The following is a 21,554-nucleotide window of genomic DNA, read 5'->3' as shown; positions in this document are numbered from 1 at the left end:
TTGCCTGATGTTCCCTCTTAGCCCTTTGTGGGGTGGAATCTGACAACGGGAAGCTGCAGTTTGGACAGACTGACATAGGGCATGAGTCCAGGTCTTGGTTTGGTGTCTTAGCTGGACTGGGACCTTTTCACAGGTGTGTGGTGTGGGGAAGGATTCTTCATGTGGATGTGGCACCTGCTCCCTGGAGAGAAATCTAGAACGTGTGCCTGTGTAGTTTTAACTTGAGGGTAAGACTCTACCTGTTACTTCTAGGGTTTGGCTTGGGCCTGAAGAATATTAAACTATCACATCTTAATTTCACTCAGATATGGCTATAAGAAGTGCATTATCTACCCAGGAGTGCTCCCTTTCCATCACCTGTGAAAGAAGAATGAATTTTGATCTGATTTCCAAAATTCAACCTAAGCTAGAAGACCTGATTGTGAACATTTATTGGTTGGGGTTTTTCAGGTGTTGAAGCAAATGTAGCTGCCCAGTTAATAACAGGTTTGTTCAGTGTTTCTCCAATCTACATGTTAAGGTAAAGGAGGAAATTCTACTTGATACAGTCCAAGACCTGCTTGCCTCTTGCCCTAGGCAAAAGTCTTCATTGTCCTTAAGTAGCCTTTTTGTTTAATAGCATAGTCCCTCGAGGAGGAAATGCTTCTACCAAATTCATAGACCAAAGAAAATAATTGGAAAATTAATGGGAATGCAGCAGTCATCATGCTGAGATGTTTGGTTGAATTCCTCATACTGGTTTAATCTCACCAGACAATACAGTTTGTAAAAACACTGAATTATGTATATGCACTACAAAAGAGATTATTAACTTCTCAAAATAGCTCCTTTACAGGGCTGTAGTTCTCTGTAACTTAAAAAGATGTCTGGATTGGGCATTATAACTTTATGTGAAGGAAAAAAAAAGAAAGTTGAATTGCTTCAAAGTGAAAGTGCATGGTGGATTTGGAGAATATTTAGCTTGTACTGCTTTTGTATTATCAGGGTGATAACTGGGGAACTGGGGATGAATGCAGGAGTCCTTGATTCCAGCTTAGCTCATAGGAATAAGTCCTTTGAAGGTGATACCAACAGCAAGGAAGAGGAGTGCTGTCCAAAGAGCTTTCTGTGGCAAAGCTGTATTTTCAACTTAGTAATGTGTTTTTAATATGTTCTCAAATAATGTTTCATGAGCTCTGTTCAGGTGGCAGCCATAGAGAGGAAGCACTGCCTGAAATCCTGGTGAAGTGAGGGAGTAGCAGGGGAGGTATGTTATACACCTGTCTTATGCAGTGAGAGCATCAGCTTTACCTGCAGTAGTTTTTTCTTTTTCCTCTCTTGGAGACCTGCCAAGGTTTGGGCAGCCAGAGAACTTGCCTTGCTGCTTAAAGAAATACAGTCCTGTTAATGTTGGGTTAGAAACTATTGGCTCATTCCTCATGTTCTCACATCAGAAGCATTTGGGAGTCAGTTGGCTCATAAACACATTTAGACCAAAGGAGTAAATTGTGGGTTGCCCAGATTTTACACTGTGCAAAGGTTGCACAGATCCCTGATGATTTTCCTCTTACAACAAAGAGCAGTTGTACTTCTCTGTGTCTTCCTACTTGGTAAGAACTATTGAAATGAGAGTGTTTGGCCCCTGAGATGGAAGCCTCAGAGAACTTTTTCTTGCACCTTCGTACTCTTAATAGTGAGAACAAGCTCTGTGTTTGGAGTAACTTTGCCACATTTGTCATGTTGTGAAGGTAGAGATAATGCTATTTTCCTTTGAAAGTACAAAACTTTTCCCCTTTTCAAGGGGAAGCTGTTGAGAAGCCCCTCCATGTCTCGGTGTTGGGTACTTTGAGCATGTGAGTATATGAGTATAGGAGTTCAACCTTCTGCTATAGTTCTTCAGCTGTTCTATGTGAAGAGGTAAGACTGAATGCCTTCCTTTTGTAAATTCTGTTCAATTACATATTAGACTATACTTGTTATTCTAGGAAGGGTGATTGTTTCTCAGTGACTGCCTGAATGGTTTGGGTTTGATACTGTGGTCCATGTGTGTTTTTGGAGGTGTTTGTTCTCTCGGTTTTGTAGTCCTTAAAAATAATTGTAAGACAAAACTTGGAATTTGCAACTCCGTGAAAATGATGATGAATGTTTTAGATCACCTTAGGGCATCCATCCATCAGGAATCAGAGATGACAAAAATGTCATGGTTTAGCTGGGTCTGATACTGCTGTTATGGGAGCTCTGTGCCAAAAGTTAGAGGAAGGAGCTTCTTCCTTTCTATTCTGATCTGATAAAATAGACATTTCCTGGGGTTACATTAGGGACTTTTCAGGCAAGTGCCTAGTGCTGGCTTATACAGAGAAAGGTGAGGCAAGAGAGGTCCATGTTTATCATCCTGCCCTTGGGTGGCACCACACCACAGAAGTTCTGGCACATCTTTTAGCACTGTCCATGCTACTGGACAATCATTTGTACCATCATCCTCTTGCTTGGTACTTGCATATCTGAAGGTGTTCCGTGGCTTTGGTTCTTCCTTCTGCTGCATTTGAGCCTTTTCAGTGAATTCTGTCACAAGGCAGTGGTGCTGAGTTGTCTTTCAGCTCAGTAGGATTCTCTGCACAGCTCTGACCCTTTAGCACCAGGAACTGTGACAGCTCTTTTCTCAAATAGTGCTTGAGAAACAAATTTGACAAGAATTTGTCAAGGACATGAATCTTTTTGCAAGGCAAATGAAGCCAGTTATTTCACCAGCAGCAGTCACCCTCCTTACCTGATGGGACAGTCCTGGAAGACAAGTCTAAAACCACTGGTTACTTTCAGACATAGTTACAGTTTTCATAACACAATGTTAGTAAAACAAACTTGTGTTGTACACACACTGAATTTTTGGAAACCTTTTCCTTTCAGATGGTTCCCTCATTCACAGAAGTTTACTGGAGAGAGCATTTCTGCAAGGGCTTGTAAAATCTCTCATATATCATTACGAGGAGTGTCCCTTTTAATGCTTCCCGTCAGTGAGGAAAAACTTACTCTGCAGCCTGGTGAGATCCTCTGCCATTGTTTCTGGTTTCACTGCCCAGTAATCAAGCTATTTTAGGAACCCACTAACCGTAAAGGACGAGGTTTTCCAAATATTCTACCTGAAAAACAGGACTTTTATGTCTGGCTCTCCCACTTTCTTGGTAATGACTGTTGTGTTGGAGAAGGCTTTGTCCTCCTTCAGACTTGCAGTGGAAATATTTGAATGGTGTGCAGAAACAGTGACTTCCAGAGGTTATGTCTAACCTAAATTAGTCTGTTCTTCTATTCAGCAGATTCACACAGTAATGAGTTCCTGTAGTAAGGAAAGCTTGTTCCTGTTGTGCTCACTGTGGTGTAATAGCACCTATTGTTGAGGTGATATATGATACATCTAGGATTTAATTGCTGTGTTCTTTTGCTACAATGTGACTCTTCTACTTAAGGGTAGAAGCTTGGAGAAGTCAGTCACACAAAGTGAGATTCCTCATCTAATTGTAAATGTTAGACATCTTAGTGAAGGGGGGGAGATGGCATCTGTGGGATACAGCTTAATCCCTGTGGAAGGCTGGTGAGTTGTGCCCTAGCTGACTGTGACACTGTGGTGAATATGCAAGGTCAGGGTAAATGTCAGAACAGCCTCTAAATTTGGGCAGATAAATCCCATTTTTAGTGGTTCATTGTGTGTGTTAGGACATGGCTAATAAGAACAAAAGGGCTTTGTTTAAAGAGTGTTTGTACATGGTGTGGAGCAGCAACAATCTATGGGCTCTGGCTGCAGAACAATGAGTTTGTGAAGGTCAGGCCAGTCCAACACCCCAGAGAAACACAGCACTGTGGGGTCGAGAATTACTGACGCTGTTGGAGGTCCAAAGATGGGACATGGTGGAGATCTTCAAAGGCTACTAACCATATATCATCAGAAAGTAAGGTCCTTGTGGGTATTTTCTGCATGAACATCACTGAAACATCTAAAAGTGCTGGACAGAAGCCCAGCTCCACACCCTGGTGCTTTGGCTGGCCACCAAGCAGTACTTGGGGCAACTGAAATTGGTCAGCCACAGAAACTGCAGGAAAGTGTGAGTGCATGAGTATATGTTTGTGCTTGCAAGAGGTTCTAGCAAGTAAGAATTAAGTTGGATTTTTGCTTTGTAATTACATTACTTACATAAGAGACAAGTATTAACATTAAGAAGTGATGGCATTGTTACTTTATTTAAAAGGTGGCCATGTAATGCTTCCTACAGTACAACTAAAGAAAACAATAGCAATGTCACTTGAGCTGTGACATTGGTCTAGGAGGACAGCCCAGGGGGTTGAGTTTAAGTATTTCTTTACTAAATTTTGGTGATTTATTACATCAAATGTTTAATATCCTAGTGCCTAAGCTAAAATCCTTATCTTTTATGAAGGATTAAATTCTGGACTGTCTTAGCAGCTGTATCTGTTCAGCAGCCCTCAGTTTTTCCAGAACATGTCTTCTAAAGCTAGACAGTAAGGCACCTAACTGAAGATTCTTGTGATTCTTGGAGACAAATAACTTGCAAGTAAATCAAACAGGATCAGGACAAGGTCTTAAGCCTTTGAAGAATCTTTTTTCCTTCTGGATTGTCTACAAGCTTGGCATCTTAAGTAGCGTATCTTTGGAACTCTCTCTTTCTCTTGAAGAATCTTTTCTGAATCTGAAATAATACCTTAGCCTTGCTGTCTCACCCATCTGAGCAGGGTGCTAGGTGGTGTTCTTTGCTGCTGCTGTGTCTGGGAAAGAAGCAGCAGGAATTTGGAGACTGCCTGAACTCCTTAGTTGGCTTTCCACACCTTTTCTGCCACGGGCATGCTTGCTTTCCAGGTTATCAATTACAGGGTTTGTAAACTTGCTGGAGGAGTTGTGTTGCATGATTGCTATCTAGGAGAAAGCTGTTTCCCCCTGGCTTTAATAGATCAGCTGTTCCCTTCTTGCTCTGATCCAGCCTGAACATCTTTCTCTTGTGAAAGGCTGGGGACATGAGCTGACAGTGACTGTGACCTCGTGTGAGGGCTCTTCTTGGGGAAAGATACCAAAGCTGAAGGCTTGGGGTTTCGGGCAGTGTGAGTGTCCTTTCCCCTTTTTTGATGAAGAATTGTTAGAGCTTATGTTCCCCCTAGGTGCAGTTGGTCTGTGTGGACTCAACTCTGTCTCGTATCTGCTCCCCAAATAGCTCACTGCTGTGAGCTTTTGCTGCATTAACTCACAGTGTGATGCTGTTATGTGGGAACACTTCATGTATCTTGCCTGGAGGGTTTCTTTGTGGTTTCAGTCTTCCTCATGGGTTAGGATGCTCCTGTGGTGGATTTGGTAATGTTTGTTTTAGCCTGACTCCTCCTTGTGTCACTGGGGTGGCTGAACACCTCTGGGATCTTTCTGTTTAGCCGTTTTCTAGATAAATACTCTGCATTTCATCTTACTTGTGGTCCTGGGTTTTTGTTGGTTTTTCCCCCATGTGGCTGCTTCAGCTTCAGTGTGGTTTAGGGGTGATGGCTGGTGGTTATTCCTGTTCACTGATGATATGGACGAGGCAGCTTTGAGATCTGTCAGCTGCTGATGTTTGGAGGGTGGATTTGCTTCTCATGGTCAGGGAGAAAGCAATAGGGCTGCGTAGAGGTAGCAAAAAATACAGATCACTGCCTACATTGTTTGCCACTGCTTTATTTGATGCTGATTCCATTGACTGTGAAGCCTTTTTATTCCTGAATCTATTGTGGAGAGGATCCCTTTGGCACATAATTTAAAGCAGACCTTTAAGGTAATGGTGTGTAATCATGATCTGTTCAGATTGCAGTCATCAAGCAATCGCTGTTCTGCGTTATTTGGACTGAGGACTAATTTCACAGATACAGAAATGTAGATTCTCTGTGTCCTAATTTTGTGCCAGGTCAAGACCTGGGCAAGAACCATCACTTCTGTGTTGTTTTCCATAGGAAGACTCTTTAGGGGTGTGGGCAGGACAGCAAAGGATGTCATTCTTGAGCATATCACCAGGAGAGCAGGATTTTGAGGTGCACCAGTGCCTGAGTCCTTCATCTTCAGACACAATTCACAAGGAAGTGTTTCTTTGCAGAATGACACCACAGCCTTGTAACCTCTGATTCTGGGAAGCATTAATTCATTAAAAAATTGAAGTACTTGGTTGATTTCTTTAGCAGCAAAACAGGCTAGGTAATTCTTTTAACTTTCAGTCATATTTGAAACAATCAAACTTTTTTTTTTTTTTTTTTTTTTTTTTTTTTTTTACTTTGTATAAGTCAGGTGTCTAAACACTGTAGGGGATATGAGACTGCTATTGTTTTGGTCTCTTTTTTTTAACAACTTGGTGTAGTGAACATTGACTAGAATGTGGCACAACCTTCCTGTTTTAAACTAAAGCCCTCCTCTAGTTTATGGATATATGGGAGGCTTTCACTTAGAATATTCACAAAATAAAACAAAAATCTGGTTTTGCTAAGCTTTTTTCCTAGCTTTTTAACAATTTTAGAAGTAAAAGGCTGCAGTGTTTTTGGGTTTTTTTTGTCTGTGTGGTTTCTGTTCTGTTTTGAATACCAGTTACTTGTTTATACTGCTTTTGGGCTTTTTCCTGGTGAAAGGGGAAACCCTCCTGTTGGTGTCTGGTATGCTAAATTGAGGCAAAGATTTGTTTAGCTTTCTTTTTTTTTTTCAGGTAAAGAAAGCCTTTTTTGCCTTGGTGGCAAATGGTGTGAGAGCAGCTCCACTGTGGGAGAGTAAAAAACAGAGTTTTGTAGGTAAGTAGTTCTGATATTCTTCAGGATTACTTGAATTTCCAAGGTGCTTTATTTTTGCAGAAGGTGTTCTGGACCTGGCCATCATGTAACTAGAGAAATACTGGCAAAGAGAGTTCTTTTTTCCTCCTTGTGAGGAGTGAAATGGTGCCAGCTTTCAGAGAGTTGTTGTGCCTTGAGAATCATGGTGCTTCTATTAGGTCCCAGCCTTCTGAAATTCAATCTCTAATATTTGCACTTCACTGTGTCTTTAAAAATAAAAGCAATGGTCACAAAAAGAAAATTTGTAAACAGAAACTTAGAATAATTTCATGTTCCAGTCTCCTAATATGATGCAATACAAACTTGTCTTTGCCTGTGCTCAATAAGGTGCACTGAGGATCTTTAAATACCAGAACTAATGCTACAGAGATGTCCCATATTGGGTGAAAAACATTAGATCTGTGTATTGCTGTTTTTAAAAATCGTGTCATTAATTGCCACAACAGTAATCTTCCAGAACTAGATCTGTGTTGCAGTTAGAAAATGGGGTCACAGTGGTAGTGACAAATAGAATTATATGTACTTCTTGTGACCTGGAATATAGGTTGAGGATTCCTGGAAATTAATGGTAGAGACTTAATAAAGCATTTGTTGAAATATTTTAAATCCAAAATTTAAAATATTTTTATTTTAAGGAGCACTAGATTCTTTCAATACACCATAGGAGTGCTGTGGGTTTTATTTTCATTTCATTTCATCTTCTGTCTGTAACTAAGCTCTACTGATTAAAAGCTGACCTCCAGATTAATTTTTACCTTCCCCATTTCTTAGTTTCTTCAGTTTAGATACAAAAGTAGTAAACAGTGGAGCTATTGCATCTTCTCAAATCTAGAACTTGAAAGCTCAAAAAAGAGTAATATTTTCAGGTAACCAAACTAATCGTCAATATTAGATTACATAGCTTGGTGTTGGTGCTTAAAATATATATATACACAATGAATGTGCTATTTTTTTTCTTTTTAAAAGTCACATTTCAATACAGACCTTGAGGATTACCATGGAAATGATTGAATGAAGTTCTGTAATAAGTAATAGTCAAGAAAAATGGATTATACTGTTCCTTCATTTGAGTCTAGGAGTCTGCCTGACTTGGCAAGTTCATAATGAGAATGTGTCTTATTCAAAAAGAAAATGAAAGGCAAGAATAGTTCTCCAACCTTGAAAGATGTTCTAAACCCCCTCTTTTCTTCCCATGCTTTGGGGGTGGATGTGGTCTGAATTCAAGGGGTTTTTTGAGTCAGATTGAAAGTGAGGAGAAGCACATAGGTTATAGTTTTGAATATTACTTCAGATGTGGTTTTATTCTGAAGTACTGTGTCAATGTACTTGAAATTTCAAATGGTTTTGAAATTCTACAAGTAGTATTGTACATGGATTTAACATTTATTGAATTATATATTGTGAATATAAATTGAGATAATAGCTGAAAAGCTCCAGATATTAAGTATATATCTAAATAATTTTTTTTTGTATTACTTGTTACAGGAATGTTAACAATTACAGATTTCATTAACATACTGCATAGATACTATAAGTCTCCAATGGTAAGTATGATGTTAAGCTATAATTTGATGATTTGTCATACAGTACAGAGACTGAAATACCAAACTGAAAAGTTTATGATGATTGTCATTATTATTTAACTCTTGGATTGTAACTTACAGAGGCTTGGATGCTGTAAAAAATTACTATTCTTGCAGTGATGGTAGAGAGTGAACAAGTTAAACTAGTTAAATACATGCAAATATTTTAGCTACGTGGCTGAATTGCACAATCAGTTGGAGATCTGTTGACTTCAATTAACTATAATTTGAAATTCCCATTGGCAGTCAGTTGATGAAATTCTCTAGCTTGCATGTTCATACAAACATTTACATCCCTTTCTTGTTCCTGTCAAATCACAATTCCCCCTCTACCAATTAAAACATATGTATTTTTTTTACTGGCTACAAGAAATCAAAAGCAGTTGGATGGAGCAGACATCTGATGTATTTGCCTTCTCAAAGCTCATGTTACTTTTTAAAATTTATAGTGAAATTCTCATCAGATGCCAATAGTGTGATGCACTGTCCTTTCTTCATGTTGAAGAATTCTTTTTCTCTCCCTGGGGATTTACAAGGAGTGGGGGGAGGAACAAAAGAAAAGTGCTTGCACACTGGTAACTTCTTTTAAATTGTTTGTATATTGTAATGACTCTCTGCATCAATATTACTGATTCTTCCATGAGACTTTACCTAATGAGTTGTCACTCATTTATATTGTCTAAGGTCCTATTTATAGGTTCTGCTTAAACTGGCAGCATTAAGGAGAAATAGCTGAGGAGAGACAATACTGGACTTAAGTGATTCTTCTTTAAGAAAAATAAATAAATGAATGTTCGATCAGGGAATGCTCTAGTTTTGATAGGTGAAATTATGCTGAAAATATAATTCTTAAAGTATTTTAGTAATTCTTTCTGAATGCATCAGGACACCTGTGGTGTGCAGCACATTGTTGTTCATGTGCTGGATAATATCCACCATGAATGATGAGAAATACCCCGGTAGTTTCTCCCTAAAGAAGTGCTCTTGCTTGTTAATAATCAGGTAACATTAATCTGTTAGCATTAAGAACAGGTGTTCAGGGTAAGCTTTTTACTGGTGTGGGTGTGTGAGGAATCACTGGAGGGTTTACCCTGAATGCTTGTTGGAAGGTGATACAAATTACTGAGGGGATGCTTTTGAGTCCAGAAAACACCTAGACTTCAAACATAGGCAATAAAAGGTCTTTCCTGTCCCCTGAAATGATAGATCCAGGATTGTGCTCTGCATTGGGCAGGATTGCACCCTTTGTTACAAGAAATGTTGTGTTGGAGTGTTCTTACTCTTGTTAGATTTTTGGCAATGAAATAAAAGGAAGTTATTCAGATGTTTACAATGTTACTGATGGATTTAAAATTGAATTACTTCAAGTTGAACTTCCGTCTACCCATTGTAGGTTCAGATTTATGAATTGGAGGAGCACAAGATAGAAACCTGGAGGGGTAAGAATATTTACTGCTTGGTTGATGATTTACTGGGTTCTGATGTTTTTTCAGTATAGTGGATTTTTTAAGTCATTGTAGACTTCACATATGTTTTAATGAAAGCAGAAATAGTAAAAGCTGCTTTTTTGCCTCCTATTTCTTATTTTTCTATCTGAAACAGCACATGGACTGGTGATCTGGGCTATATAATACTTTGCCCTTTGTTCATGGTTAATACCAGCTGGCTCTTTAAGGAAGGAAAAAAAGCAAATGGAGTGTGGGAGATGTGGAGTGGGAATGAATAGAGCTGTGCCTGAGTGAGCTGCACAATGCAGCCAGAAATTCATGCAACGTTCTGGGTGTGAGCACAAGTGCTGAATGCAGGGAGGCAACTCCATGTGAAAAATAGGCTGTTTCCCATGGAATAATACATGGAGGTACTCTGTGCACCAGAACAGAGAACCAGAGTGAGGAAAGGATTATTTGCTGTAATTGCAGTGACCTCTGCTTGTATCAAGCTTAGTCCTGCTTTTAAATTCTGTGTCTTTTTAATGTCTATATAGGGGACTGTGCATCAATGGTAGAATGACTGTGAATTGCTATCTGCCACTTAATTTTGTACAAATGAATTCATAAAATGCTTTCATTAAAAAGCTAATGTTTTTATGTGAAGTGGTAACAGTGTCGTAATTTTTTATCCACAGAGCTTTATTTACAAGAGACATTTAAACCTTTAGTGAACATCTCCCCAGATGCAAGGTAGGATTTCACTGTTCACTCTGCTTAACTTGAAATACACTAATGACATCTCAACACTGAATTTAAGGCTTCTTTATGTAAGAAGAGACAACTTACACTGTAAACTACAGTACAATAATGAAGGAATGTCCTTTAATATTATCAAGAAGGTGTGAGAGTTTTTTCCTGTTGTGAGTGAGGACTTTTTTGGTCATCCAGATAAGTGATGAACTTCGGTCTTTTATCAGTGTAACTATTCTGGTAAATGAGCTAGACATGGGTCAGAATTGATTGCCCCAAAATATGCAAAACAGGCAATAAGGTGACCCTTCAAGCGAGCCTGCAGGTCATTTTTATTTCATGAAAATAAAAACTGTAGAGCCCTTCAGTTCAGTCTTGTTCTCAGCAGTCACAGTCATTGGAAACTTAAAGAACTTTTCAAGGAGAGTAACTTTTCCTCAACCAAAGGAAAGACAATATTTCTGTGGTTTGTTCTGCTCTGCTCTAAGGCTGTGTTTCTTAAAATATAAATGACTGTCCTGTCCTTCGTGATGGAAGTTGAAAGTAACAGTTTTTAAACTGTCATTATGCCTTATTTACTAAATAACTTGAGAAAGAGATCTTGTTGATCACTTAAATCTTGAGTACTACTCAATTGTAGTATTTCTGCTATACTTTATAGTTCAAGATGAACTTTCCATCACATTTTCTTAATGGATTTAGATTTCCATGAGTATATAGTTGTTGATGTATTGCAAACCAAAAAGCTGCAAAAGTTAATTTGAAATCCTTCAACTTCCGTTTTTTATAACATTAAAAATAATGCAAATAATTACCACATATACTTCCTGTGGGTTTGTAAATGCATGTATGTACATCACTTGGCATTACTTGTTGTCAGCTAGAATTCATTAAAAAGAATAAAATGTTTTTCTCCTCAGCCTTTTTGATGCTGTATATTCGTTGATCAAAAACAAAATCCACAGATTGCCAGTTATAGATCCAGTCAGTGGAAATGCACTTTATATACTTACCCATAAAAGAATCCTCAAGTTCCTCCAGCTTTTTGTAAGTATTTAAAGCTGTGTTGTGCTTAACTGATTTTCCCCCATAGTAGACATCTGATGTAATTAAGTAATTAAAGTCTTAGTGCAGAATTTTCTTTATGAACTTGCATATTCATTTTGTTTGTGTATATCTTTTCTTGGTAACAGGGCAATTAAAGCTTTATATAGGACCTGGACTTTACCTTTACTTTGGTTTACTCCTTTAAAGGAACCTAAACACCAGGGACTTCTCTGTTGGGGTAATTTGCTGTCCTTTCTGGAACATCTCCTCGGCTTCAGAAGCTTGTTTACATGAAAAGAAAAATGAATTGTCTCACAGAGATGAGATTGCCATTACTCTCTGTAGTAATGTTAGTCACAGCAATGAACAGGAAGCCAAACAAAGCAGTGAGAGCTCAGAATAAATATTCAGATTAATGTTTTTCTATCTTCTCTCTCCAGTTTTAGTGGGAATGACATATCTTACTATCTAAAGTTTTTAGTGATGTGTTACTACAAAACAAAAAAAGCAAAAATCTTAGTTACATTGTCTTAATTTAGAGCTGCTTTGAACAGAAACGCTTTAAGTCTGAACTTGTTTGGGATTTGTATTAATTTGGTAGCAGGAAACTGCAGTGACCTGTAACCATCATGTGGAGTCTGCAGATGGATGGGTGAATACACTGTAAACACATTCCTTCTGACTTCCCTAGATGTCAGAGATGCCAAAGCCTGCCTTTATGAAGAAGAATCTGGATGAACTTGGAATAGGAACATATCACAACATTGCCTTCATACATCCAGACACTCCTATCATTAAAGCCTTGAATATATTTGTAGAGCGAAGGATATCAGCATTACCTGTTGTGGATGAGTCAGGTGTGTACAGAAGTGTGATGAGAGAAGTGGTGCTGAGCCCTGGATTATTGCTGGGGTGGGGGGAAAGAGTAAAAAAAAAAATTTAAAAGGCATGGGGGAAGAAAGGGAATATAGAGAAATATTTATGCAAAATGTAGGTTGATGGGCTCGGAAGAATTTTATCACCTGATAGGTTGTTTGGATTTTGTTTTAGTCTTTTCTTCTTGACCTGTCATTTCTTTCTGTTTAATTGTGGGATAGCAGATGAAAGCAGGAAGCAAGAAAACTGATTTTATATTTTAAGCACTTCGTTAACTTTTGTTTTTCTCTTCTTTTTAGGAAAAGTTGTAGATATTTATTCCAAATTTGATGTAATAGTAAGTAAATCTCTTAAATTCTATTAAATATTTTGTATGTAGTAAGCATTTGCAAATTGATTTGTTAGTATGACAATATTGTTTTGTTCCTTAGGGTTGTAGTTAACAAACTGAATGAAAGAGATCCAATTCACCCTGCACATGGTTTTTTTTCATTGCTGCTTTTATTTAAGTTATCCTTAGTACAGCTGTTTGCACACAGGTATCTACTGCTCTGGATGTTACCCAAAAGAGGTATGTCTGGCTGTACAAAAAGAGGGCATAATCCAGAGGGGGGAATCAAAGCTGGTAAAGGGCTGAAGCAATGTCCTCTGAGGAATCTCCATGCAGTCTGAGTACTTTGTGCAACTTAACCTTCTCAGTGATCTGAGAACTACTTGGCCCATTCTTTTGTGTCTCTGACTGCATCTGTATTCCTTCTGGTTTAGATCTGATCCAGGACTCTGTTTCTGGATTTCCCTCAGCATTCCAGCAGTATAGTCAGATTCCTGCCATGATTTACCAGCCTCAGAGAGCAAGGGCTCTTCTATTCTCATGGCTTTCAGAAACTAGAAAAAAACTATATATTTTTATGCCTGTCTCTTCTCAGCTGTGTGCACCTGCTTTCTAATTGCAGCATCTGACACCTAAATTATTTCTTAGAGATTTCACTGCCCAGGTTGCCACCAACCAGCTGTGCTAATGAAGAATCCAGATGTCTGAAAAACTGCCTAGAATGCCTTGAGTAAAAAGGAGAATAGTCCCAAGTGGAAATACTTTAAGCTTATAAATACCTCTGGCTGCAAACATTGTTCTTAATAGTGAAAAATCTGTGTTGCCACTGCTCTTGCCTGTCATTGTTAGGCATTTGTCTTTGTTATTTGGGATTCTCCGCTGTGTAAGATCCTGTTCTGCCATAAAAGCTTGTCAGGACAGTAGCTGTAGAGAGAAATGCCTGATTTGTCTCTACAGTATCAAAGACAATGAAATTTCACAGTTGGTGGATTCAGTGTTTCAGTTTATTTTGTAACTGTGTTAGATTTTGAGGCAGGACATGCTTCTTTCATTTCCCATTCGTCTTCAGAAAGACACCAAAAGGAAGAGGATTCCGTTTGTTTTTCACTTCTTTTCTCATTTTAAGCAAAGAGACAAAAAAAGTTAATAGGATTTTTAGAGATGTTGGATCATTTATTTGAAAATACATATTGGGAATAGGAAAAAAACCCCACATCACAAAGACTTTAGGATATAATTGTTTGCTCCCAGCTAGTAACATGGGAAAGAGTTAAAGCATCTATTGATTACTTGGGATTTTCCTCACATGTCCTAGTTTGCTTATTAAATTGGGGGAAAAAGGTTCTATTCTTAGAGGATAATCACCTCTGAGTTTTCAGGTTTTCATCAGTCTGTTTCAACCTGATCTTCAGCTTTAAAGAAGAAAACAAAATGTAGTCTGAAGTGTATGATCTGATCTTCCAACATTGAATTTCCAAGATGGTGATTTGTAACTTTTCACCATGTGGCTAATATTGAAGCTGTGCCTGTGTATACAGCTTGCTAAGTTGATAGATTTCTTTCATTTTAAGAGTTCCAAATTAATTTTCAGGTTCTTGCCTGGGAATGGCGTTATGTAAAGGAATGACTTTATATTGCACTGGTTACTGTGTGCAGGGTAACTTCAGTTTGCAGAGGCTTTTCATGTCCTCTCAATAACCTTCATTAGGACCTGGTTAAACAAATTACTAAAATTACTTTTATCATCATGATCATCTCAAACCTGTCTTGTCACTCAGTGTAATTCAATCAAAAAACTTGACCCAAGTATCTTCTAGCCAAAAATCAATTTAATTTTATTGCCTAGTCCAGTGCTTTCATTTAAAAGCTCTGTCTTTGTTCTTCCATCAGTGTCTCAGCAGCAAAATCAGTAGGCCAGGGTATGCCAACACTACTAAAATGGTCTCACCTACAGAAAGCTTTTTGTGGGTCTCGACAGAATCCCCTCACTGCAGACATGGTCCTGTTCTTAGAATGAAATGTTCTTAGAATGTTCTGAGAACGCTGCCTTTCAAATTCTTTTAATCTCTTGGTGGTGGTGATGGGATTTAATTTATATTATTCTTATAGTACTTCCTAAAATACACCCAAACACACAAATTGTCATCGAATGACAGCACCAGCTGAGTCCAGGAGAGGGAGTTTGAGCCCACAAATTAGAAAGATGAGGAATGAATTTGCTCTCCACTTAGATCACAGGCACTAAGATCTACCCTGGGGGTGGTGTTCAGAGCAGCTGGTGTCCTCTCCTGTCCTATGAGAAGCAAGGAATACAAATGTTGTATATTCTGTGTGGTGTGAAATCTGAAGAACTTCACCTTTACTTTTGCTGCTTATGGCAAAAGCAGGATGGGTGACACCAAGCCAAAGATGAGGTACAATTAAGATTTTCATTGGTCTAATGCATGTCACCAGTTTTATTAATTAGCCCAGTGTGTCAGATGGTGTTTAGCATAACTGTGTGTTTGACAGTTCCCAGAATCTGAAGCTGAAGAGCATCTGCTTTGTTTAATATGTTACTTGGAATGGACTCAGCTTAGACCAGAAATGCCTATCTACTTGATGCCAAAATATTTACTCTGAGTGCTTTGTTACTAAGTACTGAGCTGTCTGATGTGGCCTGGGTTTGTTTTTTTGCAGAATCTTGCTGCTGAAAAAACGTATAATAACTTAGATATCACGGTGACACAAGCCCTACAGCACCGCTCTCAGTATTTTGAAGGTGTTGTAAAGTGTAGTATGCTGGAAACACTGGAGACCATTGTGGATAGAATAGTGAAGGCTGAGGTGAGTCCCTGCACAATAAATTAAAATTTGTGTTATGGAACTGATAAACAGTACAATTTTATCCTCTTTACGTTCTGATTACTTGGTGAAAGTATTTTTTAATAATTATGTGTGTTAGGTCTCAGAGTGCCTTATAGACTTAGATTTTTAGATGCTTATAGGGATGTGTAAATTATTTTACAGTGTATCTGTAATAGTATTCAGTTATTTGCATTTCTGTTTTATGGCATTAACTAAACTGAATGCAAAACTTTGCTCCGTTTAGATGCTTTAGCTTCATCAATTACAAGATTTATTTTTTTTTAGGGTTGTAACCAGGCAAATACTTGATAAGAGGAAAACTTTGCTTTGTTAACAAACCCTAAGAACCTACCTTAGGCAATTTCTACTTGTAACTTTCTGCATTTGCTTGAGCTCCCTCCTGAAACTGAATAATTTTAGCATTGCTGATACACAGATTTCAAACTTGGATTATTTTATTACTATCTTAAGAAGCTTTAGACATTTGGGTTTTAAGAACAACTCCTACCCTCTCGTTCAGTCTAAACACAGTGAGATTACATGTAAAAATGAGTCAGTCAAAACTACTACAAAGCTATTTTTAGCTGCCAGACAACTGCTTGATCTTACAAGCAATTAAACAAATGAAACAATTACATTGTCCATTTCTCTTGAATTTGTTACACTGACAGAAGAATAAAATTATTAAGTATGTGCATATGCAGAAACTAATAAACCTGTCTAAAATATCAGCAGCATAGTTTCATCAAAAACAAAATATTTTCTCTCAAGAGTGAAGAGAGATAATTCACTTGGGTAAAAGTAAATATGTAGTAGGCTCTGAACTTTGGACAGACACTTTCCTGGTTCTCCAGTGGCCTTTCACAGCTTGCTCTGGCCAATAACCCTCAGGATACAGGAGCAGCCACCTATTTTTCTACAGTTAGGACAAAAGTTTTGTAGTGTAAAATGTTCCATAGAAGAAGCTTGTAAGGATGAGATCATTATTTGAAAATACAATCTTACTGTTGATAAATCTTTCTTCCAAGTTGTGTCTTTCTGTTTATTTGCATGGACAAATTGAATCCCTTTTCTGTCTCGAACAATCTGTTTAAAACAAATTGTTTTAAAACCATTCTGGCACTCAGTTTCAATTGTGTAGCCCTGTGAGAAAAGTTAAAACCGACTCAGAGATGTCAAAATACAACAACTTCTAGTGCTGTGCCTCTCTCTGCTGAGAGAGTTAGAAAGTATTTTTCAGAAGGAATCCTCATTTTATTACTGTGTCTAATTTTTGGAGATCACAGGCTGAGTTGGGCAGAGGCTGTAACTTGGGGAAAAGTGTTTGATGTGAATGCCACTTTTTGAGAACAGAAGTATTTTCAAGACCTAGATCTCGACTTACCTGTCACTTCATATCAGACTGTTGCCATGTCAGATAGCTGTGTGCTTTTTCAACATGCACTATTTTCATTTATGTAGGGCAAGCATGTTTGTGTTGCCGTGAGAGAGTTGCTATTGCTGACATTTTGAACCATTTTGGGTTGTTTTTTCCCACTTGTCTTCTTACTGCTTTACTTTAGGGGTTTTGTTTGTTTCTTTGTTTGTTTTTCTTTGCTTTGGCTACTTTAAATCAGGTAAATATATCTCAGACTGTTCTCCCTGCTGGCAGGTTCATCGTTTGGTGGTAGTGAATGAAGCTGATAGCATTGTGGGTATCATCTCCCTTTCTGACATCCTACAAGCTCTGGTACTCACACCTGCAGGTATGGATCTGCCCTCAGGGCCTTGCCATGAGGCAGGGGTGGTGTGCACACCCTGCTGGGTTTCATTTATTTCACTGTGATAAATGTCTTGTTTGCAACTTCTGTAACTAATGATAGTTCTTAAATACACGAGTCATTTCAGGAAAAAGCTGACAGAGTATTAATTGTCAGTCTCCTGTTCACTGAGGAGGGTGTGCAGAAGCTTCCTGAATGTCCCTGCTGTTTATATATCTTTTTTTCTAGAGAAAAAGATGGTCTTGATTAATATTCTAAAAGGATGAAGCTGAATGTATGGACAACATCTACAACAGGGCACCCTCCCCACCTTCTGAGTTTCTGTACTCTATCCAAGAGTTCCTAGTGTGGGTGCAGCTGTGTTTCCCACTAAACCTTTTCTTCTTGGAGCCTTGCTGTTGTCCACCTATGCTTGGTTGGCACAGCTTAAGTCAGAGATGGCACCTCAGCCCACCAGAATTACTCCAGCAGAAATCTCTGTGAGATCCAGTTAAATCTCTAGTGATCAATCTAAACATAACCAGGTTCCATTTAACAAGAGTACCCAGCAATGTTCTGCTACTTTTATCTTTTTTATGAGGCATTGGCTTGGTTGGTTTTTGTTAGGTTTTTTTTAATTTTGCCCAAGTTCTTAACCTGCTTTATGTTTTTAATTGTAGCTTCACTTTAACCAGACAAATTACTTCAGTGTCACAAGAACTAAAGCAAATCCCTGTTTTGGCTTTGTAAGGAAGGCAAAATGTCTTGAAGATTTTTACCATCTTGCCTAAAAAAAAAAAACCTCAGACCAAACAGAGATGGATACATCCTTCAAAAAATAAATTCTAAGTGTGAGCCTAAGTGAAATCTCTTACCTGCCCTGATAGTTAATATAATTATGTAAAAGTGTTTTTTCTCTGTAGACTTTAAAAAAAAAGGTAATGTACCTTGTTTAAATAGTAATATTTCTGAAGAGAAGTAATCAGTGATACTGCTGGAGGTACTGTGTCAGTACATCTGGTTCCTTCTAATGACCTGGAAGAGCAAGAGCAAGTAACCCAGCTCTCTGTGAAAGCCTGCATGGGAAAGCAGCCCAGAGGTCTGGGTCAAATGGAATCCTTGCCTGGAGAAAGAAGAGGGAGATGTAGAGACAGGCAGCCAGGGCCTCTCCAAGCAGAGGAGGGAATTTCATCCATGACTGGAGGATAGAAGGATCCCAGGAGAGCAGAATTTAGTGCTAATGGGGTGAAGGTCAGACAGAAAAGATGCATTTGGATCCTGGCAAACCAAGGGCTTTGTTGTGCTGGAATTACAGGAACACCTACGCTGGAACTCTGAGCTGATCTAAAAGTGCTCTGGAATTACTGCAAAGGGCAGTTCCTGCTCCCACTCCAGGGTAGCACCACAATGAGAGATCCCTGAGCTGCTGTAACTCACTGAGCTAACAGGAAACTGAGCCAGCAAAAAAGCTGCAGTTTTGTCAGCTTGGCTCACTGAACCTGCCCACAGAACAGTCTGGCACTGAGGACAGGGGTTAGAGCAACAGAGAGGCCAGGATTATGCCACTGGAAGAGATGAGGTGAGGGAAGGCGTTTTTGGGGAGCAGTTAAGCATTAGATTGCATTTCCACAGGCAACTGCCCAATTTTAGACTAAAATTTGTCTCATGCAGGGAGGATGTCTGTGATGTAAATCTGATTTGTAGAGTATGAAGTGGGACTTAGCTCCTAAGAACACCAGATAAATCATGTGTCCAGTTCTCTTAAGAGACTGAAAAGGAAAATTTACTGACTGGCAGGAATTAAGACCTGCCTATGTTAGGGGAAAAAATGCCAGTTGTGATGTGAAAACTGGATGTATTTAATGAATCTTTCAGAATTTGATTATACATTACAAGTAGCAGCTCCAGGTTGCTGGCAAGAGATTCTTGCTCTGTGGAGTTGGATGCTGAATCCAAGCTCACCATGGGGTTCAGTCATTGCCCAGCATGTTTGAGTAGCTGGAGAAGAGGTGAGATGCTGCACAGTCCTGCTGGACAGGTCTCTCAGATCCCTGCTGTAAGCAAAATCTGCCCCTGAGCCAGGAAAAATGGGTCCATCAACACCGTGTAGCTAAACTGAATTCTTCCATAGTTTGTGCTCAAGCAGGACTCTTTTTTTTTGGGGCTATTATGATGATTAAGCTGGCTCTAAGCTGAGGGACAGGTTTGGGCTGTGGGTTTTTGCTTGGGAGTTTTTTTAACTAATTTTTTTTGTGCTGGGAAGAATCTTCAAAGGTACTTGGAGTGACTTCCCAGAAGGGTTACTTAGACTTAAATATGAATTAAAGCAGTGATGGTCTTGAGGCCTCCCTCGGTCTGTCTCACATTGGCATTTAGCAATTTCATAGTTTATTCTTAATAAATGTTGTATCCAGTGCTCAGATTCTGGTAATGTGATGAGACAAAGTTCCAGCAGTTGGAATGAGCTTTTGCAGTGCTGTGTGCTAAGGAAATCACAGCTGCTTTCCTCTTCTGTTCCCAGGTGCCAAACAAAAGGAGAACGAGAGCGAATGACTGCTGTGAATGTACACATTTGTAGGAGAACTTGAACAAAGTTTCTGGGTCGTTTGTCTCAAGAGCAGTGACTGCAATGGAACAGAGCAGGATGGTTGAGAATGTGTTTTGGGACTTAGTGATGGATGATGAGTCTCTTCCCCCCAGTGATGTCGCAAAAAAAGCAGCATGACAAAAGCTTATGTTAAAATGTAGGCTCGTATTTCAAAATGTCTTCAAAACATTTGCTGGAAGACTTCACATGATGTCCTTCATTAAAATGCACTGTATTCTGAAACTTTTTCATTTTGTATTTGACAGAAGTCACTGGTCAGCAATGGATATATGTGACATAAGGCAAGTGTATGGCATATTCATATCATAGTGCCTTATGTCAAAATACAGCAATATGTCATCACTGTTGCCCATCACTGTCAAAGGAAGTGTTGTGCTAAATGAGACACTGTATTTGAATGTGAAAGTCTTTAAACCTAAAACCAAATCAGTTTCAGTTCTCATTAGATTTGTCATAAAAGCTGTAATTTGGGTATCGGTAGACTTCTTTAAAACTTCAATGACAGTTTTGTGTTCAATGTTGCATTCTGAACTGAAATGTAAAACAAGACTGATTTAAAAACAGCTTTATTTATTTTTACTTTCATGACAATTTTTTACACATCTTTGGTGGATAGCTAAAATTTCACCATATCCATTAATAAACTGTTGATTGTTATACAAACAAGTGGGAGATTTTTCTCATTATTTAAAACTTAGGAGTTACAGAAGCTGTGGCCAGTTGATGAGTCTGTGTCAATTAAGCTGGAGATTTTGGAAGCATGGATGGAAAGTGCTCTGTACTGTCATACAATGGCACCACAGAGGAAATCAGGTGCCAGAGGACAATATTTTTACCTGTATTAAAGTGTAAAATGATGTTTGTACAATGAAAACCTGAAACTTTTTATTGTATATGATTTGTACAGAAGCGGAGGAGTGAGGAAAGCCATGGGGTATTTGCTAATGTAAATGTACTGTAAAGTTTGAAGATGAGACTTTTATAATTGTAGATTCTTGTAGATGGAAGAAATTAAACCCTAAAACATCAGTTTGGTTTTAGCAGTTCGTGCCAAGTTCTTTCACAGGTATGACTGTGCCTGCATTTGGATTACTGCAAACCAGGAACCAAGAGCATTCTTATATTGGTTTGACTTTAAAGGTGGCTTATGCTAATGGGATACTGCAGGCAGGACTTCTGTGCTGTGTTTCCAGCTTGAATACTGCACTGGAATAATGCAGGAAAGGGATCCATTATTTTTTCATTTATAAAGATGGAGGTAAAAGGTGAACAGTTTTCAGTTTGCTTATAAAATGTAAATATAATAGTAATATTTAACAGTAACATTAAAGTAATAGTACTGTAAAACTATTTCTTCAGAACTTTTCCCCTTTCTACAAGAATTCAAATTTTTAACTAAATGTGAAAACTTTGTACTTGCAGGTATATTTCATGATTAAAAATATTCCTGTAGTACACAATGGAAACTGTTCACTTAGACTTTCTCCCACTTTCTTACCCTGTGAAAAATATTGTCAAGTCTTCTCCAGCAGC

The 21,554-nt window shown here is 38.5% G+C and overlaps 1 protein-coding gene across 5 annotated transcripts in view; it reads left to right on the top strand.

Annotated features, from left to right (window-relative positions):
* PRKAG2 (protein kinase AMP-activated non-catalytic subunit gamma 2) overlaps window positions 1-20,687 on the top strand; it is a 206,258-nt gene extending 185,571 nt beyond the window's left edge. For all 5 annotated transcript variants that reach the window (XM_085050220.1, XM_085050221.1, XM_085050223.1 and 2 more), the window contains 10 exons: window positions 6,690-6,771; window positions 8,296-8,354; window positions 9,787-9,832; window positions 10,519-10,573; window positions 11,494-11,620; window positions 12,312-12,477; window positions 12,796-12,833; window positions 15,507-15,653; window positions 17,326-17,419; window positions 19,935-20,687. In XM_085050220.1, coding sequence (XP_084906346.1) covers window positions 6,690-6,771; window positions 8,296-8,354; window positions 9,787-9,832; window positions 10,519-10,573; window positions 11,494-11,620; window positions 12,312-12,477; window positions 12,796-12,833; window positions 15,507-15,653; window positions 17,326-17,419; window positions 19,935-19,966 — 846 coding nt within the window. In that variant the 3' untranslated portion in view covers window positions 19,967-20,687. The remainder of the gene's footprint in view (window positions 1-6,689; window positions 6,772-8,295; window positions 8,355-9,786; window positions 9,833-10,518; window positions 10,574-11,493; window positions 11,621-12,311; window positions 12,478-12,795; window positions 12,834-15,506; window positions 15,654-17,325; window positions 17,420-19,934) is intronic.
* Window positions 20,688-21,554: the final 867 nt, after the last annotated feature.

Source organism: Lichenostomus cassidix, chromosome 2, assembly GCF_008360975.1.
Source record: "Lichenostomus cassidix isolate B80296 chromosome 2, HeHo_3.0, whole genome shotgun sequence".
NCBI lineage: Eukaryota > Metazoa > Chordata > Aves > Passeriformes > Meliphagidae > Lichenostomus > Lichenostomus cassidix.
Note: the sequence above shows the minus strand (reverse complement) of the source record. Positions and strands in the feature narration are given on the sequence as shown.